The 21,602-nt window shown below is 55.0% G+C and overlaps 1 protein-coding gene across 8 annotated transcripts in view; it reads right to left on the bottom strand.

The window, feature by feature from the left end:
* Nucleotides 1-885: 885 nt before the first annotated feature.
* SIPA1L3 (signal induced proliferation associated 1 like 3) overlaps nt 886-21,602 on the bottom strand; it is a 240,839-nt gene continuing 220,122 nt past the window's right edge. For 4 of the 8 annotated variants that reach the window (XM_055079281.1, XM_055079280.1, XM_024132359.3 and 1 more), the window contains 6 exons: nt 15,404-15,569; nt 14,300-14,543; nt 9,366-9,509; nt 6,243-6,378; nt 4,429-4,510; nt 886-3,144 (listed from right to left, as the gene is read on the bottom strand). In XM_055079281.1, the coding sequence (XP_054935256.1) occupies nt 3,001-3,144; nt 4,429-4,510; nt 6,243-6,378; nt 9,366-9,509; nt 14,300-14,543; nt 15,404-15,569 (916 nt within the window). In that variant the 3' untranslated portion in view covers nt 886-3,000. The other 4 variants (XM_024132361.3, XM_024132360.3, XM_028478081.2 and 1 more) reach the window with 4 other exon arrangements.

The following is a 21,602-nucleotide window of genomic DNA, read 5'->3' as shown; positions in this document are numbered from 1 at the left end:
CTTCCCACCAGAGGCGGGACCTTGGGATTCTCACATGAAATTTCGAGATTTGGAAAATAAGTTTGACCCTGATCCCTGGGTCAAACTGCGAAAGTGTTTCGCCAGGGCAGCTGCAGATCTGGGGCCAGGAGTTTAAGACCGCTCCCAGCTAGGCGAGCCCCTAGGCCCGGGGCTGAGGTCCCCAGCTGTGTCGGTATCTTTCCAAGAGACCTCCACCTCTCCCCGAGCCCCCGGGGCCTGGAAGCAGGGGCTGCTCTTCACTCCAAACCACCGACTGGCTGGCTGGTAGAGGGAGGCCTACTCCCACCAAGGGCGGGTGTAGTGCCAATGAGCCAGCACCGGCAGGGTGAGGCCTGGGGCGCGACAGCCCTGCTCGAGGAGGCAGGGGCCCCTCAGCTCGGAGTCTTGCTGCAGAGGACAGAGTTACCAAGCTCGAAATCCAGCTTTTTTTCTGTACCATCTCCAGATTTTAAAAAGTTGACCATTAATTTTAAAACCAACACAACTCCATGGGCCGGGTCTGGCCTTTAGGCCTCAAGTATATGAACTCTGAGGTAAAACCTCCCTCTTTTTAACTTAAGAATTTCTTACATTCGGGGGAACTCCCCGCGGTCCAGTGGTTAGGACTCCGTGCTCTCACTAAATTTCTTACGTTCTGAGTGTTGGATTTCTGTCACTTGGGTTTCAAGAAAAACAGAATGGTGCTCCCTGGTTCTTAGGGGTGTGTGCATGCATCGGGGGTGACGGCGTTTGGGACAAGGGGGACAGGAGGAGGGGGCTGACGCTGGATCACACCCGCTTCTCAGGGAGTCCAGGCAGCTGCTCAGCTAGCGAACACACAAGCCACTTCTATGAAACATTTATTTCCTTTAAAACCTCCAGAAACATGCCAGAAAATCTCAAGACAGGGATGGGGCTGGGGGGTGGGGGGAGATAATAAAGAATAAAAAAATCCAAATGAAACAAATCAACATATGAAAAAAAAAAAAAAGAAAAAAACCCTGCTGCTATCTTCAGCCATCAGAACACCAAACTCAAATTAAATAGATGTGCTTTGCAGAGATCCTTTAGAAATAACAGACAACAAAACCCAAAATCATAATTTACACTTGTCGATGTACATGATTAGGTCCCCCAAATGATTCAAATGATCTGAAGATATGAGGAGACAACTTAAAAAAACAAACAAACAAAAACGGGTGGGGGAGGGGTGAGCCCCAGGTTAGGGTCTGAGGAAAGGGTGGGGTGGTAAGTGGTCCCGGAGAACCCTCCCCAAAAGGGACCCGGGAAGAGGGGCAGAGACATCACAGTAGCTGGCCAGGGCTGAGGACCCGGCAGGCCCCCCTCGCAAACCACAGGTGAGGGAGAGGAGATGGCAGACCCGAGGGCCTTTCTCGCGGGACTGCAGTGCTGCCCAGGGGCCAGAGGTTGATGGCAGGGAGGCACGACGAGGGTCCTTTTCTCTTGCTCCTTCAACGTCTGTGTCCTGTGTGATCGGTTCCCAGAGCCTCCTTCCCTGAGGTTTCTGGCCCCAGAGAGGAGGCGGCGGGGGTCTCCGGACGGGACGGAACTGGACCACCCGGTGCTGGCCCCCGGCCGGAGCGTGCTGCTCTCAGCTGGGCCCCCCGGCCTGCCTGCCCACCCTGCCTTCGTCCCCAGCCCACGGGGGACGCGCCTTGATCCTCAGCTTGAGGTTGGGGGAATCCACAGACTGTGGCCGTACAGACTTGTTCTGGCGCAACTCCACATGAAAAAATAAATATATATATATATATATTTTTTTGTTTGTTTGTTTGTTTTTAAAGGAAAAAAAGAAACTGTTTCCTGGGTGAACAGCGTAGTACCACAGCGGCCTGGCTGCCTGGCCAGCTGCCCCTTATTGCCTCGAGAGAACCAGCGTCTTGTGGGGTTCGCACAGCAAGGCGCTCCCCGGGGAGCACAGTGACTGGTGTCCGACGACGTTGCTGCTGCTACTGCGGGCCTACGAGATGGGCCAAGGGGCTTTGCAAAGGGAAACAAAAGCGGAGAGGAGAGGGAGGCTGCCTCCCTCCGGCCCGGATCTGACGGCTCCGTGGAGCCCCTCCTGGTGCCCGGGAGGGGCTGGGGCTGACGGAGCTGGGGAGGAGGAGGGGTGGGCTGTGCCGGCTCCGACGCTGGGCCTGGCCGGGTCAGCAGCTCGCAGGCAGAGGGCCCCAGGTGCCGTGGCCTCTGGCAGTCAAGGGACTGGTAGACAAAGACTGGAGAAACGGTCCCGAGCGTGCAAATACCTTCCCCCTCAAAGAAGTTAACTCTGGATGCTGGGGTTTCCTCGCTCCACCCTGGGACCACCCCCCCCCCACCAAGAAAATAAATGAAACTCTAAGAAAGTGCTCCTGGTTGCTTTTTGGAGGACAGGGTAGGGAGGGGGCAATGTCCATGCTTTCTGGAGCCAGTGCACCAGGGACCAAGAGCCCTGGCCCGCTTCCACGCCGGCCTGCACCTCTCCGGGCGTGAGGGGAGAGCGGGCTGGTTTCCCGCCGTGATTTCTCAGGCAGGGGTCTTGGCCCCATAAGCCCAGACGCTGCTGTACGTGGTAAAGAAACCTGGTTTGGGGATTCCTGGAGCTGTGGGGTTTGGAGACTCACTCCTGCCCTCCACCCCCTTCCTACAGCTTCCAATGGCTTGGTCCTAGGAAGAGGCTGGATGCGGATGGCAGGATGGGACCCTGGGGGCAGTGTGGGCGTGGCCCAGCCCCCAGGAACCTCAGATGGCGGCTCAGAGGAAGGCCGGAGACCGCGTCGCCCTCTGGGGCTCGAGGGCCAGGAGCGGACCCCAGCTCACAGCCCCGAGAGGCCTCCTTCAGGTCCCACTGCCACCCCGAGTGTCCGTGTCCACGGGAGGGCGGTGGGGTCCTGGCTGCATAGCTTGGTCACACCTGCAACCAGAGCCGGGCTGAAGGAGAGGAGAGCAGGAGCCCCTGGTCTGCCCAGGCGGAGCGGGGGAGGTGGCAGCCTCTCCACCTCAGAGTTCCTTCTTTTCCCTGCAGAAGATCTCGGCGAACTTGCGTAGCTGCTCGCTGGCGGCCTGGGACTCCTCCTGCAACCGCTGGTTGTTCTGCCTCAGGCTGGCCACCTCCGACTGCAGCACCGCCTTGTCCTGCTTCTCCTGCGGGGGCGGGGGCTGGCATCAGCGGTGCACCTTGAACGGCTCTCCGGGGCCTGCGAGCCCTGCTCGGCCGTGGTTTAGAGCCAGGCTGCCAGGGTTCAAATCCCAGCTCTGCTTCTCAACAGCTGAGCAACCTCGGGCAAGTCTGGGCCCCTGTTTCCTCCGCTCTCAAAGGGGCAGTTGAGAGGTCTCCCTGAGGTCACATATGTTGAGCTCTTAGAACACAGCCTGACGTGCAGTAACTGACAAACGTCACTGTAATTAGGAGCACCTCATTCCACCCTCACAGCCACCCAAGGGTTGGGGACTGTCGTTACCCCCATTTTCCTGGAAGAGGAGACCAGACCTCACACAGCAAGTAGGGGGCTGGGATGTAGATGCAGGGCTGCCCTTTCAGGACAGTGTAAGATGCTCAGGCAGTGACTTGTGCAAGGTCACACAGCATTAAGTGGTGGGGTGGGATTTGAACCTGGGCCCCTATGACTCCTGTGCTTGAGACTCCCATGTTCTATTCGGCCACCTTTTGGCTTTTTACCCAAACACATATAAAACGACAAGTGAACGTCTCTTCCACTCTTATTTCCCCTCACTCTTCCACACCCTGGAGATAAGTACAAGGAACAATCTGGAATGTCACCTTCTAGATATCCCCCTGACCCATAGCTGTTAAACATTTTTTAAGTATGATGATGTTCTAGGAAACGGTTTTGCAACTTGCTTAATTTTCTGCTTGAGTTACTGGACTTCTTTTGTATGTTAGTAAATATATAGATTTCTGTTACTACTTTAATTGGCTGCAGACCATTCCGCTGCACGGGTGTCCTGTCATTTATATAACGATTCTCCTGTTGACAGACAGCTGCACTGGCTCCAATTTTTTATCGCCAGCGGTGCAGCAGCGAACATCCTTGCTCATGGGTCTCTTTGTGCCCGTGCTTGAAATTCTGTTGGACAAGTTCCCACAGTGAAACTGCTGGGTCGACAAGGTACGCAATTACAGTTTTGACAAATACTGTCCGACTGCCCTCCAAAAAGGCTGGGCCAATTTATTCTCCCTCCAAGAGGGTATGAGGGTTTCTCTGTGTGCTTTACCAGCCTTCCCTACTGTCACTTTTTACTCTTCACTCATGACTACATTCAAAGCTGGGTGGCCTCCCCTAGAATAGATGGGGTGTGGGTGGGGACGGGTGCCTCAGCCTCGCTGTCCCCCGCCACCCTCCGCGGGGGCCGGGAAGTGCAATGGGGAGGTGCATGCCACGTGAAGCGGCTGCTTGGCAGCCTTACCTTCTGGAGGTCTGTGTGCAGCTGTTTCAGCATCACTTCCAGTTGGTACACCTTGCCTGTCAGATCCAGGGGTGGCTCCTCACTGGAAAGACAGGAGGCAGGGTCAGGCTCTTGGCCCACAGCTGGGAGGAGCCCGGGATGCAGGCTCCCTCTTGTCCCTGAGGCTCTGGGGAGTCCTTTTCTTGCTGGAGTCCCAAGGGATGCCTGGAGGAGAAGGCCACGCTCCACCTGGCGAGGGCACGTCTGTGGATGTGGATGCAGGTCGTGGGAGCACCAGGCCTGCCGCGTGTGCATTCCTCCCGAGGATGGACCATGCGTGTGCTTTTGGGAGAAATCCCCCCCCCATGTATGACCACCTCAGGTGGCTCACTACAAAGAACACCCCCCCACGCCCATCCACCGAGCCCTCCGCAGGCCTGAGCATCGCGCCGGCACATGGGGCGTGTAAGTGGGCAAACGGACGGGAGAGCCTGACTGGTGGACAGGACCAGTAACGATACGTACAATAACAGCACCCCGCTACCAAGAGCCCACCCTGTACTGTGTGAGGTCTCACCTAACAGGGCAGACAGTGGTTTCCCCACTGGACAGAGGGGAAACCCAGGCTCAGGTGGGGTCTCTGCACCCAGGACCCCAGCCTGTGGCTCCTCCTCTGTGCAGATTCCCCAGGCCTGGCCCCTGCAGAGGAGGACGGGCAGCCGAGAAGGCTCCTCTGGGCGCTGTGGGAACGCACACACCCAGTAGGGGTGCCGGGGTCGGGGGGGGCGGGCGCGTGGGCTGCAGCAGACGAGAGGGAGACGGGGGGGGGGGTCTCCGCCCAAGAAGGGGAGAGGACTCGGCCCTCCTGCCTCTCCCACCCTTTCCTCCCTGCTGGTGCTGCATCTTGGGGAGCTGCAGCCACAAGGGGAGACAGGAGGCAGGCGGAGGGAGGTCATCAGTTCAGGGCAAAAGGCGTCGGGGAGCATGCCTGGAGGTCCTGCCATTTCCACACCCACCCTGCTCCTACCCCTGCCGTGGTGCCCCATCTGTAACCACCCAGCTCTGCTATTATAGTGGGGCCAATCTTTGGTGGAGGTTGAGTTCTAAAGCCACTGTGTGAAGCAAAAAACAAGGAGAGTCAAAACCACCCTCGAAAATCGTTTGAACTGCCCATAAAGTACAGTGCACGACTGTTGTATACAGAACCCTGCACGGTGAGGTGTGCAGATGAGTGTGAAATGCTGAAATCCACGGACATGCAAACATGCCATTTCCATCCTCTCTCCCTCTTTGTAGTTCTATTTTCTGCCAAGCTGGTGCAGTTGAATCTGCTGCACTACATGTGAGATGACACATGTGAGATGCCTGCCTCCCCGTCCTCCTCCCTCCCCCGGAAGCCTCGTGAGGGCAGGGCTTGGGCCTCCATCACCGCTGTGTCCCCAGACAGCCCAGCATGGGGCCTGCCGGGGAAGAGTGAGAGGTAAATGTCAGGGGAACACGTGCGTAATTTAGGAACCTGCAGAGGAGGAGACCCGGGAGCAGACAGACGGGGGGCCGAAGGCCGGGAGAGGGCAGACAGAGGGGGCAGACGAGAGGCTCGGGGGCGGGGGGAGACTGGGGGGCACTACTTAGCGATTTTCCAAGTTGGCAGTGAAACAATCCTGAGTGCTGATCACAGGGCTGACCCCGCCTTGGTCCCTGCTGGGCCCCAGCACATGGGTTAGTCCAGAGTCTGTCAGGTGAGAGGGGCGGTTGCTCCTCCAGCTACTGCCAAGGGGGTGGTGGGGTGACCTGCCCGGCGGCCTCTCACCCAGCGTGGGGGAAGGGAACCTCACCTCATGGTAGGGGTAGTCCTGGGGGTCGGGGGCCCCCTCTCCAGGCTCAGGTGGCTGTGGACAGGACTGTGCGCTGGCGGGACGTCCGGGCTCAGAGCTGGGTCGTTGAGAGAGAAGAGCGAGACGGCTCTTTGCACTGCCGGGGAGAGGGGGGCGGTGGTCGGCCGGGCTCCCGGCTCCTCCTCACTCCACCCCCTCCCCCAGTGACCAACCCCTCCCTGGAAACTCCAGGACACTGCCAGTCACACCCCGGTGAGATCACACAGGCATGTAGGATGGATTCTTGCCAAAATACCAAACCAAACCAGGACACAAACAACAATAACCCGTCCTGATTCTGAGCAAGCCGCCGGACCCGATGACCAGCTTATACAACACACAAGGGACAGAGAAAGAAATTAAATTGCGGTGTGGGGAAGTGACCACCCAAATTGGGCAGAAGTGACCTGGTTTCGCCAATAAATACATGGTAGGGGGAAAAATGGCCAGAAGTGGATGGGGTTGACGCCGGGTGATGAGGACGTGGGGATTCATCATCCTAGTTCTGAGAATGTGAAACTTCAAAAGCAAAAAGGAAAGCGAAACAGAGAATATCAGGTATATGGAAGAGAGAAAAAAATCTCAGGGGGCTGCTCGTTAAAGCAAAGATTCCCGGGTCCCACCCCAGACACGTGACTGGCTCTGGGGGAGGGGCCCAAGCACCTGCATTTTCAGATGGGACCATTAGGTGATCCTTCTATAATGGCAAGAACTGGCGACAGTCCTGATGCATCCAAAAAGCAGCTGGCTGAGTGAGCCCTAGGACAGCCAGACAATGGAATGTGCGGGGAGTGAACAACCAGAGGTGGGGCTGCGTGTCGCCCCGTGGGGAGAGGGCACCGCTACCTGGCAAAGGCAGGCTCCTTTACATCTCTGTGCTCTTTATATCTCTGTGCTCAAAGAACAGCGCAGTGAAAACCCAAATACCCTTCCCCAAGACCCACCCACTGTTAACGGTTTGCCACACTTACTTTCTGCGTGTGTGTGTGTGTGTGTGTGTGTGTGTGTGTGTACTTTATTCCCTAACCATTTGAGAGTAAATTGCCAACATCCTGGTACTTCACCTCTGTGTACTTCACTACCCATCTCCAAAAAGTGGAGACATGCTCCTATATAATCATGAAACAACACTGTACTCAGGAAATTTAACATTTATATGGTATTACTGTCTAATAGATAGTCATCTTGAAATTTCTCCAATTCTCTAAATAACATCCTTTATAGCTGTGGTTTTCTGTCTTGGATACAATATTTCTACTCTTCGAAAATACTTTTCTATAAACAGTTTCAAACAGGCCCCAAAGCAGAGAAAAGAGCATCACAGGCCCTCATGAACCCATCGCCAGTTTCAACACTTTTCAACATACTCTGGTTCCTTCCCCTGCACTGTCTTTGGTTTTTTTATACCCCCGTCACTCCTCTCCTCTACTTTTTAAAAACAGCTTATTGTGGTTTAACCAACATACAACCAACTGCGCATGCTGAAAAGTGTACAATCTGGCCCGGTGACTGTGGCAGCCGAGCCTCAGTCGCCTCATCTGTAAATGGGATCCTAATACATCCCTCAGACTGAAGAGCAGAAGAGATGATGTTTGTGAAGTGATAACGTGCTGGCTGAGGAGATGCTCCGTAATGTCACTGTGGCTGCAGTTACCTCCTTCAGGAAGTGCCCCCCACCCGCGAGCTCATCAGGCCTCTGGACAGCAGCGCTGGGCCACTGCCTGGAAGCCACTCCCCAGTGGTTCTGGAGTGTAAGGCTGGGGTATCCCTGAGGCCGGGCCTTGTATTCTCTGTCACTCTCCCTCCTACCATGCCCTCCCCACCCCAGAGGCCTGACTGCCTTCATCCCATGGCTTGGGGAGAGGCTATAGGACAGGATGGAAGCAATGAATGGAAGCAAAGAGGGAGGAGCTTCCTCCAGGGCCACCTGTCAGATGTGCGCTGGCTCACACATGGAAATAAGAAGGATGTGTATCGTATGGGTCTGGTTTAACAGATCCTGCTCTGTGCCAGACCCATGCTGGGCACCCAGTGGTGACTGAGACAGCCCCGGGTTTTGCCATCATTAGAAAGCAAGGGCACAGGCAGAGGGGTCAGGGCTATAGCAGCCCAGAGGAGGTGCCTGATCCAGACTAAGGGATATCAGGGAAGGCTTCCTGGAGGAGGGACAGCAAAGCTGTGGCCTAAAAGATGAAAAATGAGCCAGAAGAATATGTTCTTGTCTGTCAGGGTTTCACAGATGAGGGAACTGAGGCTTAGAAAGGTAAAGCCGCCTGCCCAAGGTCACATGGGAGGGAAGTGGCAGAGACTGCCAGCTGTCCCTCATGTTTTTTCTTTCCCCTTCTCGGTAATAACACATCACAAATTTCAGCCTCGCACATGGCCTCACACCCCAGCTTGCCCTGGAACAAGGTGTGGCTGTGACACTCTGACCAATGGGAAGCAAGTGTAGGAGGAGTACAAGGCTTTGGGAAATGTCCTCAAAGGGAGGGGATGTCTCCCCTGCTGGTCAGAGCTGGACATGATGGCCAGAGCTCTAGTGGCCTGACTGTGAGGGTGAGGCGCCCCAGGAATGGCAGAGCAGGCAAGGAAGGGGCTTGAGCTGTAATGCGTTTGTGGAAGCGCCACACCAGCCCCAGACTGCCCACCCAGGAATTTTTACTGCGTAAAACCTTGTTTGTTTAAGTCATTGTTAATTTGGATTTTCGCCACTTGCAGCCAAAGTACGTCTAAGTCCAATTTGGATTATGACAATTCTGCGCTGTAATAATAACAGAAAGTACTGTCTGCTGAGAGCGTGTTCTGTGCCTGACACGTTTTACACACAGACTCCTCCCCGCGGCTCCAGGCAGTGGGTACAGTCTCATCCCAGTTTTGTAGACAAGGTAACTGGGGGAATCAGACAGATGAAGACATTTGCCCAAGACTGTACAGTGACCAAGGGACAGGGCAGGATGTGAACCCTGCTCCCCCTCATTCTGGAACCCGAGTGTGTCCCCCTTCAAAGCCCCAAGACCCTCCGTGGATCCTTCCAGAACAGAGAAGGGAGCAGGGATCTGGCGGGGCTGGGTGGAAGGTGCCTACCTTCATATGCCTTGGCTGCGTTTACGAGGCTGGACCACTCAAGGCCAGCAGCCGTGTCGGGCAGCGGCATCATCCCTGGGTCCAGGCGCCGCAGGGGCCGGTCCCGCCCATCGGCCAGTGAGAGCTCGGAGGCTGAGATGGTGGCTGGGTGGGGAGAGCGGAGAGGGGAGATGGGTGAGTGACAACGTGGGAGAAACAAAGAAATTAACACATTATGTTACACTTCATATACAATTACGTAACATTATGTAACTGTTATACCTGTTACATATAATTAAACGAGTACATTATATATATTAGATGATAAATGCCAGGGAAAACATCCAGCAGGGTAAGGGGGTAGGAGCGTTGGATGTTTACGTAGGTACGATTTTAGGGTGCTAGCTCGCTGAGAAGATGGCCTTTGCACAAAGCTCTGAAGGAAGGGAGGGGGGCGGGGGCACCTGGGGGAAGAGCATTCTGGGCAGCTGAAACAGCCAGTGAAAAAGCCCTGAGGCAGGAACGTGCCTAGAGGCTTAAGAAACATTGAGGGGGCCCGTGTGGCTGGGACAGAAGCAGAGGCAGAGAGCAGTGGGAGGTGAAGCCACAGGTGACAGTGCTGGACTGTGTGAGGCCCTGTGGGCCATGATGAGAACTTTCTCTCTTCCCCTGGGTGACATGGAGCCACAGGTGGGCTCTGAGCAGGGAGGGGTGTGACCTGTCACAGGTGTCCAGAGGGTCCCTCTGGCTTCGTGTGGGAGACAGACGGTAGGCGGGGGGAGCGGGGAACAGGGAGGCAGTGGGGAGGCCCCTACAATGGTCCAGGAGTGAGATGAGGGCCGACAGGACCAGGTGGGGCTGCAGGGACAAGTGGACGGATCCTGGGTCTATTTTGTAGGTGGAGTCAACAGTATTTCCTGAGCGTCGATGTGGGCGTGAGACAGAGAAGGGTCCAGGATGACTTCAAGACCTTGGAGCTGGCACCAAGATGGGGAAGGCTGGGGGCGTCTGAGATGCCTCAGACACCCGTGGGGCACTGGCCACGTGAGTTTTGGAGTGGAGGAGCGAGTGCCAGGCTGCAGATACAATGTGGGGCGTTTCAGTGTATGGATGATGTTTAGACGTGGCAGGGTCACCGTGGGGAGACCTGGTCGGTTCAGGTATGACACGTTGGGCAGAGAAAGAGTCTCAGGGTGTTGGAAGTGACAGATGGCACAAGCACTGTACCAACAGCTGCATTTGCTGCAGAGATAGAGCGAGTCCCCCGTGCTGGGCTTAGGCCCCCAGCCTCAGCTCACCGAGGCCGCACAGCCCCTAAAGGGAAGGGGACAGAGGATGACAGTGAAGCATAGAGGTCAGGAGGTGACTCAGGCAGGAAAAGCCATGCTGGGTGTTACAGGGATCATCTCACAGTCCCACCTCCTATTAGCCGGGAGGGAGGTGCTGCTATGACCCCGTGAGGCAGAGGGGGCAGCCTACACTCAGGGCAGGAAGCTCCCTTGCGTGCAGACTCACGCTCGCAGGTGGTGGCACTTGGGTGTGACACGTGGGGTCTGACACTGACCCTGCTCTAAGCCCAACCCCACACAGCTCTGGTGTTCAGAGGGTCCCTGTTAATATCCTATTTTAACCCTGCTCTCTAGTCCAGAGGCACAGACCTGACTGATGACAGATTAGAATGCTTGCTCCTGGTGACAGCACACTAACAGAAAAATACATAAACAGCTACTGGTTTTTTTTCAGCGCTTACTGCATATCAGGCATTGAGCTTAGTGTTTTCCATGAAGAACTTGTTTGATTCTCGGATTAACCCAGTGAAGTGGGCACTATTTTTGCCCACGTTTTTACAGGCACAGAGAGGTTACAGCTGTGACTTCAGGACCTGGGCCACAAACTTGGGCCATCCAGCTCTCAGGACGTGTGGTGCTAGTACGTGTTGCCCAGTGAATGAAAGCTCAGCGCAATGAATGAGGGCAGGAAGGATGCCAAGCCCTTGACCTCCATGCTCTCCATCTCCAGCCTCCTAGCATCTCACTACTGAGCGGGTGAGGGTTGTGGGAGCAGCTGCCACAGCCAAGCAAGCTATCAGCGGGCGCTGCTGTGAGAGGCTCCTTGGCATGGAGAGCCCTTCATCCGTGAAGCCCAGGCCTGGGCTGATGGCATCTCTTCGGCCCCGACGTGGCTTGGGAAGGGCTCTCGAGCAGGCGTGGAGAGGTGGACAGGCCCAGGGCCCCCGGCCACACTGAGGCCAGATGGGACTCTCTGTGGTTCAGGGGGACAGGGGAGTCAGACGGGCAAAGAGAGGTATATGTGTGTGCTTCGTGAGACAGAGGGCCCTGGGCTGTGGTCCCCGTAGGGACCCAGACAACCTGGACCCGGCTCTTAGGGAGCCCCCGGTCCAACAGGGGAGACAGACTCATTCCCACACAGTGACAGCCTGGAGTGAGTGGGGCTGTGATCGGAAAACATAAGGCAGAGTGAGCAGGATGGGATGGGAGCAAGCCAGGGGGCTGCGGGGGCCCAGAGAAGGCGTCTGACTCAGCCTGGCAGCCTGGCTGGGGAAGGAGGATTTCCTGGAGGCAGCAGCATCTTTTTTTCTTTTTGATGTGGGCCATTTTTTAAAAAATTAATTAATTTATTTATCTTTGGCTGTGTTGGGTCTTTGTTGCTGCATGTGGGCTTTTCTCTAGTTGCGGCAAGCGGGGGCTACTCTCTGTTGCGGTGCACGGGCTTCTCATTGCGGTGGCTTCTCGTTGCAGAGCACAGGCTCTAGGCACACAGGCTTCAGGAGTTATGGCACGCAGGCTCAGTAGTTGTGGCTCGCGGGCTCTAGAGCGCAGACTCAGTAGTTGTGATGCACAGGCTTAGCTGCTCCACGGCATGTGGGATCTTCCTGGACCAGGGGTTGAACCCGTGTCCCCTGCACTGGCAGGTGGATTCTTAATCATTGCGCTACCAGGGAAGTCCCTGATGCAGACCATTTTTAAAGTCTTTGTTGAATTTGTCACAATATTGCCTCTGTTTTATTTTTTTGATTTTTTTTGGCCCAAAGGCATGTGGGACTTAGCTCCCCGACCAGGGATCAAACCTGCACCCCCTGCACTAGAAGGCGAAGTCTTAACCACTGGACTGCCAGGGAAGTCCCCAGAAATGATGGTATGTTTAAAAACAGAATTATAAAGTATGCATGTGAGCTACATTTACTGGACCAAATACAGTAAAAGTCAGAAGATAGAACATGGAGAAACTAAAATATGACTATTTCAGGCGAAGTCTTAACCACTGGACTGCCAGGGAAGTCCTGGCAGCGGCATCTTAGTTGAGACTGAAAGGATGAAGCAGAGCTAGTCAGGGGCATTCTGTCTGCCTTGTGTGGGTCTGTGATCTCTGTGCATACTACCCCTGCCCTGGCCCCCCTCTCGCCTTCTCCTCACGACGTGTCAAGTGCCTAGTATGTGCCAGGCCCGGCCTTCAGCACGGACAGGGCAGTATAGGCAAGATGCAAATGAAGGAGACACAGAGTGAAGCTGAGGGAAGCAAGAGGAACTGCCGAGAAGCTCAGCCCCACAAGGGCAGGGCTGCTCTGACGTGCTCCCGCTGCGTGCCTAGTGCCTAGAGCCGAGCCCGGCCCAGAGCAGGTGCTCAAGAAACATCTGTGGAACAAAGGCAATGGAGGGGCAGGCCGGGTGCTCTGGAGTTTAAGACGGGAGGGATGACCCAGGCTGGAGCTTAAGGGAGGCCTCCAGAGCAATAACTGAGCAAAGCCCTGAAGGAGAAGCAGGAGTTAGTTATCAAGAACAGGGTTAGGGGAAGAGCATGGCCAGCAGAGGGGCCAGCCACGTGGAATGCCCTGAGGCGAGAGAGTGCAGGACACAAGGATCCACGGGAGGGTACTGCGAAGTGGAGGGACTGAGGCGGGGCTCCCACCGTGGGGCAAAACACCAGGGCAGATACTAGGTTAACGGGGAGCCATGGAAGAATTTTAAGGGGGGAGATAGAACCCCTCAAAAAAGTCCCAGAGCCTCCTCCAACCCATCCCCTGCAACGTACAAAAGGGTTCCATCTAGATGCTACAGGGGCACAGGCCCTCAGCTGAAACCCTTGGGGTGGACACATCTCTGAAGTCAAGATTTGCGGGGCTTTGATAAAGGACGATGCGCTATATGTACATACACACCCAGAAAGGCTAGCAGTACCCCTATTCAACACACTAGTCCTCCTCAACGAAGCAACTGATCGCTCACACCAAGTGGGGGGTAAAGAAGGACCATAAACAGCCTCACATCCATTCAGGTCGAGCACTGCTGCCCAGTGAGCTTGGCCCAAACTTCTGCTTTGCCTTTCAGTTTCAGGGCCTTTGGGGTTGTGGATAAGGGATTACAGGGTGGGCTGAAGGCACGGCCAACCCCAGCCAGTGCACAGCTTTTTGATGGGGGCTGTGTGCACAGCGCCCCCTTCAGTAATTATTTGCTGATGCTGGTCACACCCCTGTACCCCCTTCCCTTCAAGAGCTGGCAGGCCTGGGGGACGTCACTTACGTAAATAAATATTCACGAGGCGATTTGCTTGGTGCTGGAACACGGAGCTGGGGAAGGGGGGCAGTTAATAGAAACCCTCGATCCTCAGGACCCTAGTGATGAGCTCTCCAGTCTGGAGACACCTAGAGAGACTAATACCCTCTCTCTGGTCTCAGATGACCCCGATCCTTGGGTGCCCCCATTCCTAGGTGACCCCCAGGAGACCCCTGATGCTTGGCCAACAACCCCTTGTTCTGTGGGTGACACCCGGCGCTCAATCGTCAGGGCCCCCTGACGCTCCCGTGCACTTCGGTTCCCTCTGTCAGCTGACTCTGACACTGATGACCCCCAGCCTTTGACCTCTTGGTGATCTGCATGCTTGTGCCCCCTGCTTCCCATCCCCTCACCCCCAACCAGCTCCTGGGTGCCCGGGCTCACATTTCTTCTCCGGGAAGCCGTTGCCGGTGGCAGGGATGGTGGTGGGGCCGCCGGGCGGGTGGGCGTGCTGGTGCTGGCGGCGGGCGGGCAGCGTGCTGGAGGGGAAGGCGCAGGTGCTGGTGAAGAGCACGTCGCTGGGCAGGCCCGGCTCCAGGCCGGCAGGGTTGGCAAAGCTGGGCTCCCGACGCCCGCTGCACAGGCTCTCGTCCGACAGCGTCCGCTGCAGGCTCTTCTGTGGCGACTGCTGCCAACACAGGGATGGGAGGCGGGACGCCAGGCGTGGTCACGGCCAGGCCCAGGGTCGCCGTCCTCAGAGGCTTCTTCCCGTCCTGGACGTCTGCTGTCTTTACCCAACCAGCATCCATTTCTGCTCCCTTTTTGGTCAACGTACTCCAGTGTTCTCCTGGGGATTCCTCCTCCCCCCTCTGCAGCCCACCTTATTCTGGAGGGCCGACCCCAGCCTCCAGCTCCAGGTGAGGTCAGGGAAGGCAGGGTGACTGACCCGAGCTGGAGCTTGAGAGCCAGTCATTGGTGGGGACCACATGGGACAGAGTGCTGGCTTCCCCCAGAGCTCAGGCTGGTGGGAGGGAACCCTGGAGAGACTGCTGCCACCCAGGTCCCCACAAGAGAGCTCGCAGCCAACAAGAGGGAGGCAGGGACAAGAGGGAAAAGAAGCAGGGGATGTGTGAAGGGACTGAGGATGCCTGTTGTTTTGGCCTCCCCCGACCCCTGGGTCACAAGAGCCTAAATGCCCCCTGGGCCCCGCTCCTGCACTCCTGGTCCTGTGGTCTGGCGGGGGTGGGGGCTGCTTCCACCCCGGGCTCCACGAGAAGGACGTGAGAGCCAGTAAGAGCATCCCGGTCCAGTCGCATGAGCTACGGTGGGGATAAATCCCCTGCCAGCCTGCCAGGCTGGCTCACGCTGTGATCCTGTCCCTGACCAGCTCGACGTCCGGACTCCTGGCTGCGGAGCCACACACCCAAACAGGCCGGCAGGTGCCGCGGGCAGAGGCGGTGGGCAGGCAGAGGCAGTCCTCCTCCCCCCACCAGCCTGTCTGATTGTGTGTGTGTGTAGGGGGGCAGGGGCGGGGCAGCCTCTACGTACTCTGGCGTCTCTCTCCTGCTCGGGTGCCAGGTTGTCCATGATGATGAGTTTCTTCAGGTCGTCCTCGATGGTGGACTTGTAGTTCTTCCGGGGAGAGCGGAGGTCTCGGAGGGAGGCCCTCAACCGCGGCTGCCCAAAGACGTTTTTGGCGTTGCTGTCCACCTGCCTGGAATGACAGGGTCATGGTCAAGGTCAGAGGGGTCTCGGGAGGCTCAAGCTGCTTCTCACGGTTGTCCTGACCCAGGAAGGCTGGCCGCCACTGGACGAGTGACCACAGCTTCTCCACAACATCTGGTGAAAGTGGGACAGAGGAGAGACCTGGTTTATTCTCTCCACTCGCTCATCCCACAGATGTTGCCTGGGAACCTACCCTGTGCCATGCGTGTTCTCGGCGGGGGGAGGGGGGGATACAGCGGTGAACGTGAAGCTGACTCCCGTCAGAGAGACTGACAATGAATAAATGAACAAAGACAGAGACCCCATAATGTGAGGGAGAGAGGTATTCTGAAGAGAAATAAAGCTGGGTAAATGGATAGGGCTCGCTGGGGATGGAGGCTGGCTTTTCTGAGGGGATGACATCAGAGCAGACACTTGGAGAGAGGAAGGCAGGAATCCACCTGGTACTGTAGAAGAGGACACAGGGCAGAGAGAACAGCAAGTGTTGGGCGGTGAGGGGGGAACAGGCTCGGTGAGTTTGCGGAGTGGCGGGGATAAGCAGCTGAGGGGGAGGAGGTGAGGCCTGGGAGGCGCTGGGGCAGATGTTCTGGAACTTATGAGCCACAGACGGAACTTGGGGTTGCATCTAGGGAGCCTCTGATCTGGTGAGTGCTAGGTCCTGATGTGCATTTTAGAAGGGTCTCAGACAGAAAAGTGACCCTCATGGAAGCAGGGAGACAGTGAGGAAGGGAGGCAGTTGTTCAGGTGGGAGACTGGGGTGGCCTGGCCCAGGGGTTCCAACCACAGAAGAGGGATGGGGTCCCACAGAGGGAGACTCCCCCAAAGGGACCAGTCCCTTTGGGCAAGTGCAGGGCCAAAGGCAGCAGACCCCTGGCCTGAGTGCTCCAGGGCCTGGCACCAGATCTCCCTAACTTTGGTTTCCTCATCCACCACGTGGGGTAAGACAGCTCACGCATCACGGGGTGGCTGGGAGGACCTAGACGTGAGGTACCTGCACCTGTTCCTGCTGTGGGACCCTGGGCAAGTCACACCACCTCTCTGATCCTTGGTTTGCTCATCTGGAAAACACACTGACCTCATAGCATTTTGGGGTTTGCTGCAAAGCGCTTGGCCAGCACCTCACAGAACAGACAATGGGGAAATGAGAGCTGCTCTTATAACTGTTAACCTGAGGCTACCTGGCACCCCGAGCTGCTCACAGTCCTCTCCTGCTGTTCCTTATCCCCTCCGCTGGCTCCGCAGGCCGTCATCCCCGGCTCCCTGGCCCTCTCCTGGCCAAGGCTGGCTCCTGGGGGCTCTGTGTCCTCCACTCCTGGGACTTCCCCTGAGATCTCCTCTTGCCTTCTGATTCCGGCCCAGCCTTTGGGATCAGGTTTTACTTCCCCAGTGAAAACTAGATCCCTCACCTGAGGTGTTGCCACTCCCCAGGAAAGAAATAACGACAGCTAAGAGGAGCACAGCACCAGGCATGATCCACCAGCCCGAGGGCTCCATGTGTGCTAACCTGTGAAATCTGCACAGCAGCCCTCCCTGGGAGCCACTATTACTAGCATCTCCATTTTACAGGTGGGAAACTGAGGCACAGAGAGATAAAGTAACTGTCCAAAGTTACACAGCCTATGAATGGAGGAGCCAGGATCCCAGCCAAGGCCACCAGGCCTCAGAGCCCGTGGTGTCACGATCACGCTTGGCTGTCACGTTTGTACCATAGAGATGGCATATGAAAGCTGTATAGTATGTGGAACATAATCACATTTGGTTTAATAATATGCTTTTATATGCTGAAAAAATTCTGGAAGAAATTATGAACGATTACCTCTGGGAAGTAGGAGTCTTATTAGGAGGTGGAAAAATGAGATGGTTACTTTTCATCTGATACCAACACCCTTCTGAACTGTCTGAATTTATTTTGCTATAATCATGTGTTATAACAATAATAATATAAAAACTAGAGCTGACACCTAGACTTCATCATTTTGTAACTCAAGAAAGAAAAAGAATCTTTGAACCCAGGAAGAAATAAGATATCTTGGGCTCTTGAGGGTATTGAAGTCTACGTTTTTTCTCATTTTCTCAGCTGCCAGCCTTGGGATTTTAACAAAGGAAGGAAGAAAAGGTAGTTAAGTTTTTTCTTGTTAGGTCATATTCCTTCTCAAATGAGAATTCCAGGTCTAGGGTAATTCTGGCTCTGTCATTATTAGGGAAGTATGCTCTTTGGGCAAAGGAAAAGCGTTCTATCCAAAAGAGAAAAATAGAGACACAAAGAGAGAAAGAGACGTATACACCCCAGAGTGCATGTTGCTCCCTTGGGAGCTGGAAGGGGATTCACCCCTCCCTCTTCCCTTTTGATTTTGCCATTTCCCAGAATCTTCTGCCCAAGGGGAGTATGTGACTCAGTGCAGGGCGCGCCTGAGCCCATCAACCTGGTGAGGGAGCAGGCCGGGCCTCCAGCTCATCCACCGCAATAAAGGGGCGCTGTCCCTGAGGCTCCGCTCTGCGAGGGGTGTAAAATGACCTGCTGAAAACTTTAAAACGTGCACTTTCTCTACCCTGGGAGTTCTACATCTGGGAGTGTGTCCTTTAATGTGCCAGGTGTACGGGGACCCATGTGTGCCAGGTGTGTGGGGACACTTCATGGGGTCCTGTCTATGGAGCAAACAGAATTGGCCAGCAGGGGAAGGGCGAGGCCCCACAGGGAGGGACACTGGCATCACAGAATAATACTATCTAGCTGCTGAAGAGAAGTGGAGTTGGTCCACATGACATGGGAAGAAGTTCGCCCAGATATGTGTCATGGGAATAAAGGAGTGGTACTTATGGTGCGAAATCATTTTTAGAAAACAAAACTCACGCACAGCTTAGCTTGGTATACTGAAGTTTACCAAAGTCTCAGCTCCAAAGGTGGGTATGTGGGGATTCACTTTCTAAAAATGTTCCTCACCACAGCCCACGAGGTCCAAAACAATCTGTCCTGCCCAGTCTCAGCCCTCATCTCCTCCCACACAGGCTTCCCAAGGTTCCTTAAACATGCCAGGCATGTTCCTGCCTCAGGGCCTTTGCACTGGCTGCTCTGTCTGCCTAGAGCGCCCTCCCCAGCATTCCCCGTGAATGGCAGCTTCTCATCCATCCAGCTTGGCTCAACTGTCACCTTCTAACCTCCCCTGGCCACTCGACCTTCTGGTGCTCCTCCCAGCCCAGGTGAGTTCCAACACGCAATCCTGTGCTACTTCTTCACTGTATCCATCTCATGATGATTTGTCCTGTGTGCTTGTGTTTGTGGTTCCACTCCTCCCACCTGACTCAGAGCCTTCTGTATTCTATGTCCAGTGTTGGGAACAAGACCTGCCACATTGCAGGCACTCCAAATTAGTTGTTAAATGTGTATCACATGGAACCAACCTTCCTTCCAACCAACCAGCCAACCTCCCTACCCATCTTCTCCCTTCCTTCTAACCTTCCTTACTCTCTCCTTTCTTTTTCCAACAAGCTTAAATGACTTTTATAAAACAGGAAAAAGCAGAGATACTTTACTCTCTATACTTTAAAAAGTCAAGCCAAAAGAACAGAACTATTCCTTCCCTGCTCTGTTTGGGTTCATTTGCTAAATTGCCTTTCCAGCTCCCAGGACCTCCAGGACTCCTAATTCTACAGCAGAAGGGTGGCTCACTGGAAAAAATCCTGCTAGAACCTTCTCCCCTGACCCTCAACTCCACACCTATCTATCCACTGCCAGTTCCACATGGCTGACACTGTTAGTGGGCTGCTGGGACATGTCTAAAGAGAAAAAGTATGATGAAATTCAGTTTGGAGAGTCAAACTGATCATTTTTGCCCTTATTCGCTTTCTTCTGAAAGAATTTTCCAATGTATTTTCTTTTTTTTAAAATTTATTTTTGGCTACGTTGGGTCTTCATTGCTGCGCACAGGCTTTCTCTAGCTGTGGCGAGTGGGGGCTACTCTTTGTTGTGGTGTGCGGGCCCCAGAGCATGCAGCCTTCAGTAGTTGCAGCACGTGGGCTCAGTAGTTGTGGCACGCGGGCTCTAGGGCATGCGGGCTTCAGTAGTTGTGGCGTGTTGGCTCAGTAGTTGTGGCTTGAGGGCTCTAGAGCACAGGCTCAGTAGTTGTGGCGCACGGGCTTAGCTGCTCCGCAGCATGTGGGATCTTCCTGGACTGGGGATCGAACCCGTGTCCCCTGCATTGGCAGGCGGATTCTTAACCACTGCACCACCAGGGAAGTCCCCCAATGTATTTTCTAAATTGAAATGGGGATCGAACCCGTGTCCCCTGCATTGGCAGGCGGATTCTTAACCACTGCACCACCAGGGAAGTCCCCCAATGTATTTTCTAAATTGAAAATTTTAAGCAGTAATTTACAATGGCATTAATTCCAGGTTAAAAAAAAAAAACCAAACCAAACTGGGCTTGTGCATCTCTGATCTTTTTACTTCTTCTCAAGATCTCTGGTCTCCATAAATGCTTAAACCTAATGACCTCTGAGGATAAAATGGACTATTCTCTGACTGCTAAAAAGAATGAGATCAACTTCTATGTACTAATATGGAGCTGTCGCTGAGCTAAGAGCAAGTGAAAAAGGCTGGAGCACAGACAGGAGGTGACCACATGGACAAATAAAAAGGGGCGTAAAGGAAGCACATTCAATCATGTGTGCTCAGTCATGTTCAGAACATTTCTGTAAGGATGCAGAATAAATGAAACAATGGTTGCTTCTGGGGAGGGGAGCTGGATGGCAGGGGGCCAGGGAAGGGAGAGAGGCCTGGTTTTCACTGCAAACCCTTTTGTACTAGTTTGGTTTTTATCCTGTGCATGTTTTACCTTCTAAAACACAAATGAAAAAAACATCCAGGAGGAGGTACCCTCTTCTCAAGGTTCTGACTGACAGCATTGGACGAGCCTCTAATTTGCTCATGTTGTGTCTGAACTTGCATTTACCACACTGTGGAATTAAACCACTCACATTAGAAAAGAAAAAGGAAGACAGAAAAATTACAAAGAAGGCTCTGCAGTTAGGACCTGGACAACAGCAACTTCTTTCTCCCGTGACAGAAGGGCCAGGAGTGGAAGGTGACCAATGGCTCCGACTTGTCTGGGCCCGATCCCAGCTGACTTGGAGCTCTGGCCTCCAACTGGGGCGGCTCCCTTGGGGCCGGGTTAATTAAGCTAATTAGCACCACTGTCAGCCAGCCCGAGCTGGGGGTTCTGCCAGCCCCGCTGGTGAGGACACTCACCAGGTCTGCATCTCAGGCAGCAGGTGGATTTTCCTGGAAGGATGGCTGGAAGAGGCCGGTGGGAGTGGGGGACAACGCTGCCGTGGGGTGGGGATGCTGCTCCTTCTGTGGCTGCACTGAGCTGGCCCCAGGGCCCCTAAACTCGAGGAAGGAGGGAGCCCGAAAGCCAGGTGTCAACCATCAGATGCCAGTGCCTGTCAGACCAGCCAACGCTGACCGGGCACTTCCCTATGCCTCACTGCATCCTCACGCCACCTCTGGGAGGTAGGCACTCCTGTCTTCCCCTTTTGAGGCTGGGGGACCGAGGCACAGTGAGTTGAGGACACTCAGAACCCACATCTGCCTGATGCGCTGAGCCGCCCGAGATTCGCTCACGATGAACACAGTGCTCAGTGTGCATGGAACATGGTGACGGCGGCTCTGGGGGATGTGGGCCCTCACCCTGGGGCCGGTGTGTCCCACGGGGCTACATTCCTTTCTCACGGCCATCACCTCCATTACCTCGCTCTGCTGGTGGGAGCACTGATGCTCTGAGAGCACCGTTCTGAAATGGTGACAGCAGAGTCGGATTGTGGGCTTGACTCGGGGGACTGCTCTTCACTGCAGTGGTGGTAACTGCAGCAGCAGCAAAGCTCACCTCCTGAGCGCTCACTCTCTCCCAGGCCCCAGGCTGCCCTTCACACACATTATTTCATCTCATTCCCTCAGTGGCCCTACATGAGGCAGGGCTGCCCTATCTATCTATCTATCTATCTATCTATCTATCTATCTATCTAT

Source organism: Physeter macrocephalus, chromosome 17, assembly GCF_002837175.3.
Source record: "Physeter macrocephalus isolate SW-GA chromosome 17, ASM283717v5, whole genome shotgun sequence".
Lineage (NCBI taxonomy): Eukaryota > Metazoa > Chordata > Mammalia > Artiodactyla > Physeteridae > Physeter > Physeter macrocephalus.
The sequence above is the reverse complement of the archived record's forward strand: the minus strand, read 5'-3'. Positions and strand labels throughout refer to the sequence as shown.